Source organism: Carcharodon carcharias, chromosome 3 (genome assembly GCF_017639515.1).
Source record: "Carcharodon carcharias isolate sCarCar2 chromosome 3, sCarCar2.pri, whole genome shotgun sequence".
NCBI classification, from domain to species: Eukaryota; Metazoa; Chordata; class Chondrichthyes; order Lamniformes; family Lamnidae; genus Carcharodon; species Carcharodon carcharias.
Genome location: NC_054469.1, coordinates 48,783,360 through 48,800,340, shown reverse-complemented (window position 1 = coordinate 48,800,340; position 16,981 = coordinate 48,783,360). Strand labels below are relative to the sequence as shown.

Sequence of the window (16,981 nt, the reverse complement as noted above, 5' to 3'; positions counted from 1 at the left end):
TGTAAATGCATTGGAAGCAGTTCAGAGAAAGTTTACTAGACTAATACCTGGAGTTGGCAAGTTGTCTTGAGTAAAGGCTGGATAGGCTAGGTGAGAGGTTATTTGATTGAAACATAAGATCCTGAGGGGTCTTGACAGGGTCGATATGGAAAGGAAGTTTCCTCTTGTGGAGGAATCTAGAACTAGGGGGTCACTGTTTAAAAATAAGGGGTCGCCCAATTAAAGGAGGTGGGGAGACTTTTTCTGAGAGTTGACTGTCTTTGGAACTCTTCTTCAAAAGGTGGTGGAAATAGATCCTTTGAATATTTAAGGCAGGAGTAGAGAGATTTTAGATAAGAAAAGGGAATGAAAGGTTATCGGGGTAGGCAGGAATGTGAGGAGTTGAGGTCAGAATCAGATCAACCATGATCTTATTGAATGGCGAAGTAGGATCAAGGGTCCTGCTCCTAATTTGTATGTACATATAAAATACGCTGTTCCAATGGGCCTCAAATTCTGCATGAAAGGTCAGCTGACTCTGGTCTTGTGCATCCTCACTCCTTGCTTTCCATCATTGCTACCTGTGCCTTCAGTTACGTAGTCCCACTCTAAAATTCCCTCCCTAAATCTCCTTGTACCTCTAACTCCAACTGTTCCTTTAACAGTCTCCTTAAAAAACTTACTTAATCTAAATTTTAGTTTACTCCCCCGACTTCATATCTATTTTCCCCCACATGGTTCTAAAAGATCCTTGGGATGTTTTTCTACAAAGGCTCTATTCAAATGCAATTTGTTGAAGTAATATGCAAAATGGACTTTGATGTGATGCACTTTGAATTCCAAAACATGTTTGACAAAGTTATAGATTCTTCTTGCAGAGCTAAAGTTTAAAGCAGTGGGAATTCAAGTCAAAAACCTGAGATAAGAAATTGGCTGAACACAAGGGGTATTTGTTAACTGAATTATGGCACGGGTGGGGTACAGGCATACCAAGTTGAGGATCACAGGAATGATATTTGGAATTCTGACTGCTTCTAATCTTTACTGAAGATTTGGATTCAGCAGCTCAATGCAAATTTCTTACATTTGTGAATCATTAAATTTGCAAACCAGGAATAGCAGTTGAATCCATGGAAGCACACCAGAAATGTCATGAGTTTTTTCATTTATTCATGGGATGTGGGCATCCCTGCCAAGACCAGCATTTATTGGCCACCCCCAATTCTCCTTGAGGCGGTGGTGGAAGGTCACCTTCTTGAGTTGTAGTATAGGTGCTCCCACAGAAATGTTAGGCAGAAAGTTTCAGGATTTTGACCCATTAAGATGTAGGGATGGCTATATATTTCCTAGTCAGGATCATGAGCGACTTGGGGGAGAACTTGCAGTTGGTGGTGCTCCCACTCATTGCTATTGTTCATCTAGGCAGTAGAAGTCACGAGTTTGTAAGTTTCTGCCAAAGAAGCATTGGCAAAATGCTGCAATGCATCTTGTAGATGGTACACAATGCAACCACAGTAAAGGTGGAGGATGGAGTGCCAATCAAGTGGGCTGCTTTGTCTGGGATGGTGTAGAGCTTGTGCTTTGTAGATGATGGAAAGGCTTTAGGGAGTCAGAATCAAGAGTTACCCGCCACAAAATGTCATGGCTCTAGACTGTGTTTGCAGCCAGTTTATCCAGTTAGGTTTCTGGTCATTGGATGCCTTTCAGTAGTGGTGGTCAGACTCTGCCTGGTAGTTGCATTGTGCAAATGTTATTTGCCAATTATCAGCCCAAGCCTGAACATTGCCCATATCTTGCTACAGTTGCAAATGAAATTGAATATTGCACAACCTGCAGCAAATATCTTAACTGATGGCCATTGATGAAGCAGCTGAAGGTGATTCAGCCTAGAACACTACATTGACTCCTGCAGCAACGTTCTTGGGCTGAGATGATGGGCCTCCAACAATCATTTTTGTTTGTGCTGGGTATGGCTCCAGGCAATATAATGTAACTGTCCCGATTCACATTACCTTCAATTATACTAAGGTTGCTTGATGTCATTCTGTCAAATGCTGCCTTGAAATCAAAGGCTATCATTCCCACTTCACCTCTGGAATTCAGCCAATTTGACATGTTTGGACCAAGGTTTTAATGAGATCTGGAACCAATGGTCCTGATGAAACCAGACTTGAGTATCTGTAAACGGGTTATTGGCAAGTAAGTGATTTAAAAACTGTTTAGTGGTGAGTACGTAGATGTTTGATAGTACTATCTACGATCTTTCCCATCACTTTGCTGATGAATAGATGGAGAGGATGTTAGTTGGATGGATTGTCCTGCCTTTGGTGGATACGCCATACTTAGGCAGATGCCAGTGTTGCAACTGTATGGGAATAGTTTGGTTAAAGGCATGAGTAGTTCTGGAGCACAAATCTTCAGCACGTCAGCTGAGATGCTGTTGGGGCCCACAGACTTTGTATTCAGCAAGCTCAGCAATTTCTTGATATCACGTGGAGTGAATTGAATTGGCTGACGACTGGCATCTGTTATGGTGGGGACCTCAGAAGGAGGCCAAAATGGATCATCCATTCAACATTTCTGGCTGCAGAGGGCAAAGCTGAGTACAGATGATGAGTGAAATGCTTGTAACCATCATTCAGGAGCCACCCCCTTCTCCTGTTAGTTGCTCAACTGCCTACCACCATTCATGTGGCAGGACTGCAAAGTGTTGATTTGATCAGCTGGATGTGGGACTGTTTAGCTCGGTACATTGTTTATCATGCTTGTAACTAGGTGTTATAACTTCACCAGGTTGTCATCTCATTTTAGCTGTACCTGTTGCTGCTCTTAGCATGCTCTTCTACACTCCTCATTGAACCAAGGTTGATCCCCTGCCTGGCTTAATGGTAAGTGGTAGACTGACAGGTATTTCAAGCCATGAGATTATGGATTGTGGTAGAATACCAATGCTGCTACTGATGGCTCTCAGCACCTGATGGATATCCAGTCTTGAGCTGCTAAAGCTGTTCTAAACCTATCCCATTTAGTTTGGTGAAATGGCCACAAACACAATGGATGGTGTTGAGTCTGAAAACAGGACTTTATCTCCAAAAGGACCGTGTGGTGATCAGTCCTACCAATACCGCCATGGATCGATGCACCTGCAACAGATAGATTTCAGGGCATGAAGTAGGTATTTCCCTTGTGCTGGTACTCTCACCACTTGCTACAAGCCCAAGTCTAGCAGTTGCAGCCTTCAGGCTTCTGCCAGCTCAAATCAATAGTGGTGCTATCAAGCCATTCTTGGTGATGGATAATCAAGTCCTCAATCCAAAGTACATTTTATAGCCTCAGTGCTTCCTCTGAGTGGTGTTCAACATGGAGGAGCACTGATTTTATCAGCTGAGGAGAATAGGTAGCGATCAATAGGAGGCTTCCTTGTCCATGTTTAACCTGATAACAGTCATGGGGTCGAGTCGATGTTCAAAACTCCCTGGGTCAAAACTGCACAGGGTCTGTCCTACCAGGGGTTAGGACCTATCCTAGGATGATAATGGAGGAGTCTGGGACGTTGATTGAAAGGTGTGATTCTATGACTACATTAGGCTGTTACTTGACTAGTCCATGGGACAACACACTCAATTTTGGCACAAATCCCCAGGAGTTAGTGAGGAAGACTGCAGGCTGAATGGATTGGATCTGTCTTGGTAATGTCTGGTGTTAAAGTCGATGCTGGGTAATCCATCCTGTCTCTTTTATCTCACCTTTTCATAGTGGTATGATACAACTGAACAACTTGCTAGGCCATTTCTGGGCAGGTAAGAGACAACCATATTGCTGTGGGTCTGGAGTCACTTATCAGCCAGACTGGATAATGGTAGCAGATTTCCTTTCCCAAAAAGGATAATAGTAAACTAGCTGGATTTTTATGGCAATCTGGTAGTTTCATGATCTGCATTACAAAGACTAAGATCTTACTGCAGATTTAATTAACCGAACTTAAAGTCTGCAGCTTGCATGGTGGATTTGAACTCCCGTTTCTGGATCCTGTCGACAAGTACTTCATAACTTAAATTCACACAGCTAAGGATAAAGTCGAAGGTGATAGGAATTTTAGTAGGCTGAACATTCATCATGTCCAAATATTGAATAATATTTATTAAATTAAAGAAACAGAATGAACTATACAGAAAAGACAATGGGGTACAAGTGATGAAAAGTGTATTTAAACTATGAAGTGCTCAGGTAAGACTACACCTTAAAGTGGTGCATCTTGTTACCAAGAGACAAGGAGCTCCTTCAAATCCTAGAGATGGTGCAGAGAAGAGCTAAGGGGTTAATGGCTTGCATTAGATGATTGAATTACATTGGAAGAGAAAAAGAAAAAAAAACTTGCATTTATATAGCATGTTTCATGACATCAGGACGTCCCAAAGTGCTTTACAGCCAATTAAATATTCTGAGGTATAGTCACTGTTGTAATGTAGGAAATGCGGCAGCCAGTTTGCAATACGATAATGACCAGATTATCTATTTTGAGATGTTGATTGAGGCATAAACATTGGCCAGGACACCTATTGTTGTTTAAAATAGTTTCACGGGATCTGTTATATCCACCCAATGGGGCAGATGGGGCCTCGGTTTAACATCTCATTCAAAAGTTGGCAACTCCGACAGCGCAGCACTCCCTCAGGTCTACATGCTCAAGTCCTGGGGTGGGACTTAGGCCCTCAACCTTCTGATTCAGGTGAAATTGCTACTAAGAGCTGGCTGACACTGACTGGAGAAACTTGGTCTTGAGTCTTGATAGGAAGCAACTTCAAAAGGTAACTTAGTTTACAACAAACTATATTTATATAGCATATTTAACATGAGAATAATGTCCTAAGATGCTTAACAGGAGCACTTTAAAACAAAATACAACACCAAGCCACATAATGAGATATTGGGGCAGACAGTCAAAGATTTGGTCAAAGAGGCAGTTTTTAAGATGTACATCAAAAGAAGGAAAGTGAGGTAGAGAGGTATGGAGAGGGTATTCTTGAACTTAGGTCCAAAGCAACTGAAAACACAGTCACCAACAGTGGAGCGATTAATACTGGAGATGTTTAAGAGACCAAATTTAGGAGGTATGCATATATCTCAGAGGCTTGTGGGACTAGGGGAATGACAGAAATTGGGAGGGACAGGGCCGAAGGGATTTGAAAACAAGGGATGAGAATTTTAAAATCAAGACGTTGCTTGATAAGGAGCCAGTATGGGTCAGCAAGTGATAGAAATGGGACTTGCTGCAAGTTAAGCTACAGGCAGCAAAGTTTTGGATGACCTCAGGTTTACGGAGAGTAAAATGTAGGAGACCAGCTAGTAGTGCTTTAGAATTGTCAAGTCTAGAGGTAACAAAGACATGAATAAATATTTCAGAGATAAGCGGAGACAGGAGAATTCCGGCAATGACAGATATAAATAGGCAGTCTTAGTAATGGTGCAAATATGAGGATGAGGATAAAATGTGACACCATGGTTGCAAACAAACTCTGAGGCTTTTTAAAAGCTGTTGCCAGGGAGAAGGATGGAGATGGTAGTTAGGGAATGGGGTTTGAAGTATACAAAATGATACATGGCATGTTATAGAGGGTAAATCTCCAAAAGTACTTCAAGCTATCCTGGCAGTAGAATGAGGGAGAGGGGTGCAAATTCAAAGAGAGAAATTTTGGGCTATTATCAGGAAGTTCAATTATAGCAACTTCCATTTATATATTGGGGGGACGCGATAACATACTGGAATTGTCACTGGACTAGTAATCCAGAGACCCAGGGTAATGTTCTGGGGGCCCGGGTTCGAATCCCACCATGGTAGATGGTGGAATTTGAATTCAGTAAAAATCTGGAAATAAAAGTCTAATGATGACCATGAAATCATTGTCCATGTTGTAAAATCCTTTAGCCTCATCCTTACCTGGTCTGGCCTACATGTGACCCATAGTTGACTCTTAAATGCTCTCTGAACAAGGGCAATAAATGCTGGGATGTCCACATCCCATGAATGAAGTAAAAAAAATGTAGGGGAAACGTCGGCTTCACAGGCACCCAAGACAAAAACTGAGAGCCAAATGTGATACTGGGTGACAAAAAGCTTAGTCAAGCAGTAGATTTTAAGAAGGACCTTTAAGTGAAGCAGAGGATTAGGGAGTGAATTCCAGACTTCTTTGGACAATGTTATAAACACATGCAGTGGGCTTCATATGGATTAATGAGAGCAAAAACCATTAAAAAAAGCTGGATACTATAAAAAAAAATCATAGCATTTCTGGATGATTGAGCTATAATGGCCTGAAAGGGTTTGCTCATCTGTACTTGACCTGCTTGTTAAAATTGGCTTTGGCCAGACATGCCACCTTTGTAAATTTGAGAGAGACATGATTGTGAAGTAAAATTGAGCGTCACTAGCAACTGGGTTCTAAGTTCCGAATTCTCGGAGCTTTTTGAAAGCAAAGCAGATTAAAAATTGCCGTGGTTCCTAGTCCTGATTACTAACTGCAGAAGCACAGACACTGGGTCAGGACAGGCCGAGTATGGGACCTGGGATCTCCATGTATGGGACTCAGTAAAGTATTTCAAGATGTAAAATGTAATTTTTGTAAACAGCTCTAATATGGCTGCGATTAAATAAGCCACTAGTAAAATCATATACACTCATAGATCAACTAGCAATCTATATTGGTTTTTGTTTGAAAAAAAAAAAAATAGCAACTCATGAATTTTATACCAAATCAAGAGTTTGTCGCGATTTCTGAAATTGTGGGGTTGGCATTACTGATGGCCTCACACAAGAATAAATACTTGGACAAAGTTTATGGATTGCAAGATCCTTCGTGCAAAGATTTTATGCATATGGAACAAAGCATTTACATGCAAAATATTTGTGGTTAGTGAAATCAAACAATTTCATCAATTGTATGCATATTATTATTTTTGCCAAGTCGCCAATGTTAATTTTAATGCATTACAATATACTATGCAACTCAAAATTGTTCATACTTTACAATGGAAAATTTATAAAACAAATTCAAACATCTACTTTTCGTCAACGTGACTCACCTTTGACAATATTTTTTGCACAGGCATTGTACACTTGTTCTTGTGTTGCATTTGATGGAAAAACATAGTCATACACATAAGACTTGCCCTGAAAAAAAATTAAATTGATACTGTAAATTTGGAAAATATTTTGCACAGAACTTTGAAATAATTTATATTTACTCCTAACAGTAATACACTGTATAAAAATTAATTGTTTTGAATTAAGTATTCATAATTGTATGGGTGGAAATTCAACCCCAACTGGCTGCAGCTGTTTTGAACAGCATGGTACTGAAACAAACACTACAGTGCGCAAAACTAGAAATTAAAAAAAAAACAGATCCACTAAAAAATAGAAACTTCTGGCTTCCAAGGAAAAATGTATGAAGCCTAAAGATTAAAAAACAATTATAAAATGTGTGGAGACACACAGTTTGAAGAATAGATTTGCCACTGGGAAGAAAATGAACTGAATGCAGTACATTGCTTGAACAAGGCCATATACACCACATAATCAATGTATTACCTGAATAGCTAATCTGCACAAGAGAACATCCCAGTCTCCTCCTCCTTTCTCTCCTGATTATGATAGCTTAGCAAACGAGCAAGTTAATTGAAGGATAACAAAAAAGCAATACTGCAATACATTCAAGATATCACCAAACTCTACAACTGGATGATAAAGGCTTAAATTTAAGAGGGAAGGAAATGAATTTAGATTTGCCCATGTTAGGGATGGTGAATATGTGAAATGGACTCCTCAGAGAGAAGGCAGCGTGGAAATAAGGGAAAATTAGACTTGAGGAAACAAGCGATTGAGGGATTGCAGGTTAGCTCAGTTAGTAGGATAGCTAGAGTGCAGTGCAGAATAACACCAACAGCACAGGTTCGATCCCTATACTGGCTGAGGTAGTTCCTGGGTTCTGCCTCCTTGCCTTGCACCATAGCAATGAGCAACACTCAGTCTACAAAGATACTAGATGAAGAGAGGAAAAGAGAGATAGGGAGAGAGAGTGTAATCGAGAGGCATTTGTTTCTGGAATCTGCCAAATGGACAGCATTGTACTGTGTTCCTCTCCGCAGATGCTGCCAGACCTGAGTTTTTCCAGGTATTTTTGTTTTTATTTTGGATTTCCAGCATCCGCAGTTTTTTGCTTTTATCTTTGTGTTTAATTGACTGCTACTTCTCTTCAAGGAATGCCTACCTTGAAGTAGTATTGCTCTTCTGTCAGGATACCCCCCCACCACACCCCCCAAACCAGCTTATATTTCACCTCTCTTCTATTTTTACTTAGTTCTGTTGAAGAGTCATTCGGGCTCGAAACGTTAACTGTGTTCCTTTCCGCAGATGCTGCCAGACCTGTTGAGTTTTTCCAGGTATTTTTGTTTTGGATTTCCAGCGTCCGCAGTTTTTTGCTTTTACTATGGCATTGTACTCTCTCATCCAATGTTCCAAGTACAAAAACAAAAGACATTTACACAACCCATCTCCCACTATTTAATGTCAAAGTCTTAGTTAAAATTGTGGATAGCATAGAACTTTGAACAGAGATTCCAGGAATCCCAAGGTATCCTAATATTTAAAGTGACTTAATTCAGGAGAATTGTGTCTCGTTTTTATATGCATGATTTCAACAAGAATGAAGATGTTCAAAAGTTGTAGCACAAAAGGAGACTTATGCACATTCATGACTGTATTGTAATTAGATTGCAACTAGAGCTATCTTAATTCCACTCCCTCTGCCTTTTCCCTGTCATTTTATATTATTCTTTATTCAAAAAGGAATTAAACATTTATAATATCTACGTAATAAGCACTTGTAATAATGGATTTCACATTCTAGTTGAAAATATTTTTCTGAATTCCCTTTTCTTCCAATGACCTAAAATCCATTCCCCCTCGTTATTAATGTGTCAACCAGTAGAAAGTATTTTTCATTAATTCTGTGGTATGAGCTTTAATCACAGATTCTTTTGACCATTTGTAGAAGAGATGAATTATGGTGTACATTATAAATAACATACAATAACTTTAGCAACCACAATCTCAAACAGTCTTGCATCAAATACAACAAACGCATGTATGGCCATAGTTGGCAAGACCAACCCATAATAAAACTTAGGGCTGTTGGATAATCTCTGCACCATCCTGAGATGGGGCTTGGTAGAATACACATTGTAGACACAGGTAGAGATTAAAAACATAGTAAAATGAAATCAGGAAACACAAGAAATATACAGGTCAATCAGCACCCATGAAGAGACAAGGTTTTGGGTAAACATCCTTTAACTTTCCCTTTTTCAGAAGCTGACAAACTTACAATGTACTTCAAAATATATTAAAGTCCCTTTAACCTATGCGCCTTGACTGCTGTTTCTGCTGAAACCCTATTTCTTCAATCAAGTCTCAGGTCACCTTTGAATTCTTCTACAAAGATTTGACATCCTTTCTACACTGAATGCACCTTGGGAATTTTTCAACATTAAAAGCATAAACATTATAAACTTGTTATATGAAAGGTGGTGTGGTTTGCTCTGTTGCATCTACTTTCAGATATATTCAAGTGTATCCAATCTATAGTATTTCTAGAGTGACTTTCTAAAAAAAAAGAAAATACAACTTTCAGGACAGGGCTTCACTGTTTTGGAGCCAAACCAACATTCCATTCTCAGTACAGTAATCTGAATCAACATCAGATTTTTCCATGAGCTGAATGGAACACAAAAGTCCCTACAAGATCTCAGTCAAATTAAATGATGAGTTTGTTACTCTTCTCCCAATACATATTTCCTCTCAAACTGATGATCACAATGAGTTACTGTTCCACAGACAGCAGCCGTCTCATGCCTATCAGGAGGCTATTCTTTACTTAAACTGAAAGACAGCAAGTCCTGGAAGGCTATTCAGCCTTGGAGGGACATGACAGCTGATTTTAACCTATTCTCATGCGAGTCAGAAGTGAATATTTTCTAGAAATCACTGTACAGCCATCAGAAGCAAGAATCTAGGCTACTTTTCCATCCTTATTCCACGCTACCTGCAGTCTGTCTGTGCTAGTAAAATGCTAAATACTGATTTGTATAAAACAGTACATTTTGCACTGCATTCACATGCAGAGCTCATCAATGTAGCCACAATGTAGATCAGGCCCTAAATATCCAGAAATTACACAACATCCAGTGAAATCATTTTCCATGGATGCTGAACAGGATAATGGATTCACAGCAATAAACTAATTTCAAGACAGTATGAGAGCTACTCAATCAAATTAGAAGGACATGACAATAACAACTGAACAACATAAGCTGAGCAACTTGGAATGGAAAGAGTTAATGAGATATACAAAATGCCCTTGATGTAGGTGCTAAAATTGACGGGGGGGGGGGGGGGGGGGGGGGGGTGCAGTTCTGAGGTTCTGGAAATCAACAGATTTCCAAGGATGAAGAGTGATCAGAAATAGAAAAAATGTGATGGGGGCTAAGGTAGCTAACATTTACTGGGCTAAGTGCAAGGACGCCAATGTCATTTCATCAGTGGAGTGCCATTTACTTCACCAGAAGAGTATGATTACATTTACCTACACAAATTGTAAAGTACATTCAAAATCTGGGAAATAAAGAGCAATTGCAACAAGTAAATCGCTGCTGTCATGCAGCAGGGACAGTGAAAGGTATAAAGGAAGAGGACGAGCAGCAAGATGGGGAGTCATGTTTAATCTTCTGCAGAAAGAAAGAAACCTGGTCTGGTATTGTTCCTATGAAGGAAATAGTATCACTGTATTCATTTTGTCTGAATTGGTCCTTAATACCCCATAATGAAATAAAGAGTGCAAAATCCTCTAAAAAGCTGCTTATGGCCCATGGTACTATTTTGCTGGCACACCCACAGAATGTCACAAATAAACCTTTAAAAAAAATGATACAAATATACATTCATATGGAATTGCTTTTGACAGCCAAACTCAAAAATATACCGACTGCACAGTACGTATCTGGCTATAAATACAGCCAGTCAATCTTGGCTTTAATTTGCATATGTAAAATTTTAAAAATGTACTCGAGAGCTCCAGGTGATGGCTTTTGCCAAGCTACCGAGCTGAAAACCATTTTAAAAACTTTTACCATAAACAATGAAACTTTGAGTCACATGGAGAAAAAAATGAATAAGAAAATTGAGAATGGTTGGGTCAACACTTGTGGTTGTCACCCTCTTTATTTTAATATAAAGCACATATCTAGAGGAGGGAGACAGTCCCTGAAGAGACAGAACTGCTAATGGTATCAGCTGCATGGGGCCAGGAAAGGAAGTAAGGCAGTCTTAGTGGGAATAATGTTGAGGATCAGGACATAGCTGCCCAGGGAAACAATGGCATCAGTAACACTGGTGCAGCTGTTGAAGGCAGAAGTAATGAAGCTGGTAAGCAGGTCAACAGTGACAATGATGGTGAAGGGCCAAAGGCTGAGGTAGTTGGAATTGGTGAGCTTGCAGGAGCACCTTTTTTTTGGTGGTGAGGGGTAGAGGGAAGAGAGAACTAGGCAAGGACATGTGGATGGTAAGGCAGTCAATGTAGTCATCAAGGATAGTGATCAAGCTTTGAAGGTGGCGAGGTCACAGGAGATGGCAATTTTGAGGTGATATAAGTGTGGGTGGGAGCAACGTAAAAGTTGAGGTTAAGGTAGAATTGGAAGTCAGAAATGTTATTCATTTTCAGGTTATGGTGTCACTGGAAAGGCCAGCATTTATTGCCCATTCCTTGCTGCCCTGAATGTGATCATGGACTGTTGACAACTGAGTGGTTGCATGATTAGCCCAGTAATTTATCTATTACACAAATGTGTGGGCAGCCACACCTGCACTGTTGTGTGGGTAATGAAATGTGCAGCCTGGCAGGTAAATTTTAATGGGTGAGAATGAGTCACTACCTGCGAGACAGGTAGTGGCAGGAAGTCAACTTTTTTTCTTCAATTCTTTCATGGAAGGAACAACATTTGTTGCCCATCCCTGATTGTCTGAGAAAGTGGTGATGAGCTGCTTTCCTGAACCGCTGCAGATCATCTGGTGAAGGTATCCCCATAGTGCTGTTAGGATGGGAGTTCCAGGTTGTCAACCCAGCGACAGTGAAGGAATGGTGATATAGTTCCAAGTCAATGGGAGTATAGGCAGTGGCATGGTGATACTGTCACTGACTGGTAATCCTGGGACCCAGGGTAATGTTTTGGGGCTACCACACCAGATGGTGAAATTTGAATTGAATAATAATCTGGAATTAAAAATGACATTGAAACCATTGTTGATTGTCATAAAAATCCATCTGGTCCTTTAGGGAAGGAAATCTGCCGTCTTCATCTGGTCAGGCCTACATGCAACTCCAGGTCCACAGTAGCATGGTTGTCTCTTAAATGCCCTCTGAAATGGCCAAGCAAACCACACAGTTGTATCAAACAGCTAAAAAGTCAATATGGGTGGGGGACTTCAATGTCCACCACCAAGAGTGGCTTAGTAGCACCACTACAGACCGAGCCCTTAAGGACAAAAGCTGCTTGGTGGGTCTGCGACAGGTGGTGAAAGAACCAACAAGAGGGAAGCAACATACTTGACCATCTTCTATTCATCCTCTCCAACCTGCCTGCCGCAGAGTCCTTGTGGAGACAAAGTCCTGCCTTCATATTGAGGATACACTCCATTGTTTTGTCTGCCACTACCACCATGCTAAAGGGGATAGATTTCAAACAGGTCTAGCAACTCAAGACTGAGCACCATGAGGCACTATGGGCCATGAGCAGCAGCAGAATGGTACTCAACCACAATCTGTAGCCTCATGGCCTGGCATATCCCCCACTCTACCATTACCACCCAGCCAGGAGATCAGCCCTGGTTTAATGAAGAGTGCAGGAGGGCATGCTAGGGAGTAGCACCCAGGCATACCTAAAAGTGAGGTGTCAACCAGGTGAAGCTACAACACAGGACTACTTGCATGCCAAACAGCATAAGCAGCAAGTAATAGAAGAGCTTAGTGATCCCACAACCAATGGATCAGATCTAAGCCCTGCAGTCCTGCCACATCCAGTCGTGAATGGTGGAGGACAATTGAATGACTCACTGGAGGTGGCTCCACAAACATCCCCATCCTCAACGATGGAGGTGCTCAGCACATCAGTGCAAAAGACAAGGCTGAGACATTCACAACAACCTCCAGCCAGAAGTGCCGAGCAGATGATCCATCTCAGCCTCCTCCAGAGACCCCCAGCATCACAGATTCAAGTCTCTAGCCAATTCGGTTCACTCCACATGATATCAAAAAATGGCTGAAGGCACTGGATACTGAAAAGGCTTTGGACCCTGACAATATTCCTAATAATATTAATAGTACTGAAGACTTGTGCTCCAGAACCTATTGTGCCCTTTAGCCAAGCTGATCCAATTACAATACTAGGGCACCTACCCAGCTGTGTCGAAAATTGCTCAGGTTTGTCCTGTACAAAATACACAGGGCAAATCCAGCCTGGCCAATTACTGCCCCATCAGTCTACACTCAATCAGTAAAGCAATGGAAGGGGTCATCAATAGGGCTATCAAGCAACACCTGCTTAGAAATAACCTGCTCAGACACTCAGTTTGGGCTCCTCCAGGGCCACTCAGCTTCTGACCTCATTACAGCCTTGGTTTAGACATGGACAAAAGAGCTGAACTCCAGAAGTGAGGTGAGTGTGGCTGCCCTTGCCATACAAATGCTGCTGTGATGTCATCAAGGAGCCCGAGCAACATTGGAGTCAATGGGAATCAGGGGGAAAACTCTCCACTGGTTAGAATCATACTTAGCATCAAGGAAGATGGTTGTCGTTGTTGGAGGTTAATCATCTCAGCTCCAGGACATCACTGCAGCAGTTCCTCAGGCTAGGCTCCGAGGCCTAAGCTTCTTAGCTGCTTCATCAATGACCTTACTTCCATCGTAAGGTCAGAAGTGAGGATGTCTGCAGATGATTGCACAATATTTGGAACATTTGCAACTCCTCAGTTACTGAAGCAGTCCATGTCCAAATGCACAAAACCAGGACAATATCTAGGCTTGGGCTGACAAGAGGCAAGTAACATTCATGCCACACAAGTGCCAGGCAATGGCCATCTCCAACGAGAGAATCTAACTACCGTCCCTTCACATTCAATAGCATTACCATTGCTGAATCAATCAACATCCTGGGGGTTACCACTGACCAGAAACTAAACTGGACTAGCAATATACAAGAGCAGGTCAGAGGCAAGGAATCCTGCAACAAGTAACTCACTTGCTGACTCCCAACACTTGCCCAGCATCCACAAGGCACAAGTCAGGAGTAACAGAATACTCTCCACTTTCCTGTATCAGTGTATCTCACACAACAGAAGGAGCGTGACACCATCCAGGACAAAGCAATCCACTTGACTGCCAACGTATCCACCACCTCAAACATTCACTCCCTCTACCACTGACGCACAGTGGTGGTAGTGTATACCATCAATTCTGAGGGACAGGATAAACTGTCACTTAGAAAGGCATCGATTAATCAAGGACAGTCAGTATGGATTTTTTAAGGGAAGGTTGCGTCTAAGTGAATTTTTTTTTGAGAAAGTTACAAGGAGGATTGGGGGTAGTGTAGTTGATGTGGTCTACACGGATTTAAGCTAAGTTTTTGACAAGGTCCCACACAGCAGACTGGTTAAAAAATTAAAAGCCCGGGGTGTCTAGGGGAATGAAGGAAGCTGAGTGCAAAATTGGCTGTCAGGAAAGAGTGATTGTTGAAAGAAGTAAATGTGGCATTTTCAGAGGCATGGGCCATAATTTTCCAATTCTCCTCAGATACAGGGATGGTGTCAAAGGACTGGAGAATTGCAAATGTTACACCCTAGTTCAAAAAAAGGGTGTACGTATAAGCTTAGCAACTACAGGTCAGTTTGTTTAATTTTGGTAGAAAAATTTTTAGAAACAATAATCGAAGACAAAATAGGCAGTCACTTGGACAAATGTGGATTAATTAAGGAAAGTAAGCATGGATTTGTTAAAGGGAAATTGTATTTAACTAACTTGATAGTCTTTTGAGGCAACGAGAGAGAATTGATGAGAGTGATGCGAATGACGTGATATATATGGACTTCCAGAAAGCATTTGATAAAATGTCACATAACTGGCTTGTCAGCATAGGAGCAGCAGCAAAGATACAAGGTTGGCTGAGCGACAGGAAGCAGTAGTGTTAAATGATTGTTTTTCAGACTGAACATTTGGATTTAAGCATGGTTTTTGACAAGGTCTCACATGGCAGACTGGTTAAAAAAAATTAAACGCCATTAATAATTATTAACTGCCAGTGTCTCCCCTTATCCCCTCACCCCACCCCCAGATGAACTTCAAGAGGACATAGGTGGGTGGAAACCTGGCAAATGAAATTTAATGCACAGAAGTGTGAAGTAATTCATTCTTCCTACCAAAATGTAGAGAGGCAATATAAAATAAAGGGTTCAATCCTAAAGAGGGTATGGGAGCACAGGGATCTGGGGGTACATGTGCACAAATGGTTAAAGGTAGCAAGGCAGGTTGAGTAAGAGGCCAAAATACAAGATCCTGGACTTTCTAAATAGAGACATGGAGTAAAAAAAGCAAGGAAGCTATGGTGAACCTTTTGTAAAACACTGGTTTAGCCTTCATTGGAATAGTGTGCGTAATTCTGGGCACCACACTTTGGAAGGACATGAAGGCATTGGAGAAGGTACAGAAAAGATGTACAAGAATGGTTCCAGGGATGAGCGACTACAGTTGTGGATAGATTAGAGAAGCTGGATTGTTCTCTTTGAGAAGAGGTTAACAGGAGATTTGATCAAGATGTTCAAAATAATGAGGGAAGTCTGGACAGAATAGATAGGGAGAAACTGTTCCCACTGGCAAAAAGGTCAAGAGGCAGAGGACATTGATTTAAAGTGATTAGCAAAAGAACCAAAGGGACATGAGGGCAAATATTTTCATGCAGCAAGTGGTTAGGATGTGGGATGCATTGCCTAAGTGTGGTATAGGCAGGTTCAATAATGCCTCAAGAGGGAATTGGATGATTACCTGAAGAGAAATTTTCTGAAAATTGATGAAATTTGGTGAAAAGGTAGGCAGGTGGAATCAGCTGAGTTGCTCTCAGAGAGCTGAATGGCTTCCTGTGCTGTAACCGCTCTGACATAAGCAGCAAGCATAACATGGATAAATGTGAAGTTATACACTTCGGTGTGAAAAACAGAAAGGCAGAGTATTAATTAAATGGTGATATATTGGGAAATGTGCGTTGAAACAGTCACTGACTAAAGTCACCAAAAAGCTGCCTATGAAGCGGAGATCTCGTAAGCAGAGCTATTCCACTTACGTGTACAGGGTGCTGACTCAGGTCCACTCTTCCACCAGGATCTCATCCAAGGCTATGAGTGTTATGAATTCCTTCGTTATCGACATTTGAGCGCATCGCCTGAGGCTTCGCACCTCATTCACTACAACAAGAGCCATACGATCTCGGCCAGGGAACTGGCCAAACAGGCTATCTCTGAAGGCACCAAAGCAGTCACCAAATACACCAGCTCCATTTAGGTCGATCATTTTAAAGATTACAAAGGGACCTGGGTGTTCTTGTACACCAGTCAGTGACAGTAAATAGGTAGGTGCAGCAAGCAATTAGGAAGGCAAATTGTATGTTGGCCTTCATTGCAAGAGGATTTGAGTTCAGAAGTGGAGATGTCTTACTGCAGTTATACAGGGCCTTGGTGAGACCACACCTGGAGTATTGCGTGCAGTTTTGGTCTCTCTACATAAAAAAGGATATACTTGCCATAGAGGGAGAGCAGCGAAGGTTCACTAGGCTGACACAGGGGATGGCAGGACTGTCATATGAGGGAAGATTGGTTTGACTGGGCCTGTGTTCACTGGAGTTTAGAAGA

The 16,981-nt window shown here is 41.4% G+C and overlaps 1 protein-coding gene across 1 annotated transcript in view; it reads right to left on the bottom strand.

The window, feature by feature from the left end:
• LOC121276022 (kinesin-1 heavy chain) overlaps positions 1–16,981 on the bottom strand; it is a 128,836-nt gene that overhangs the window by 84,110 nt on the left and 27,745 nt on the right. The window contains exon 2 of the mRNA XM_041183965.1: positions 7,060–7,147. Coding sequence (XP_041039899.1) covers positions 7,060–7,147 — 88 coding nt within the window. The remainder of the gene's footprint in view (positions 1–7,059; positions 7,148–16,981) is intronic.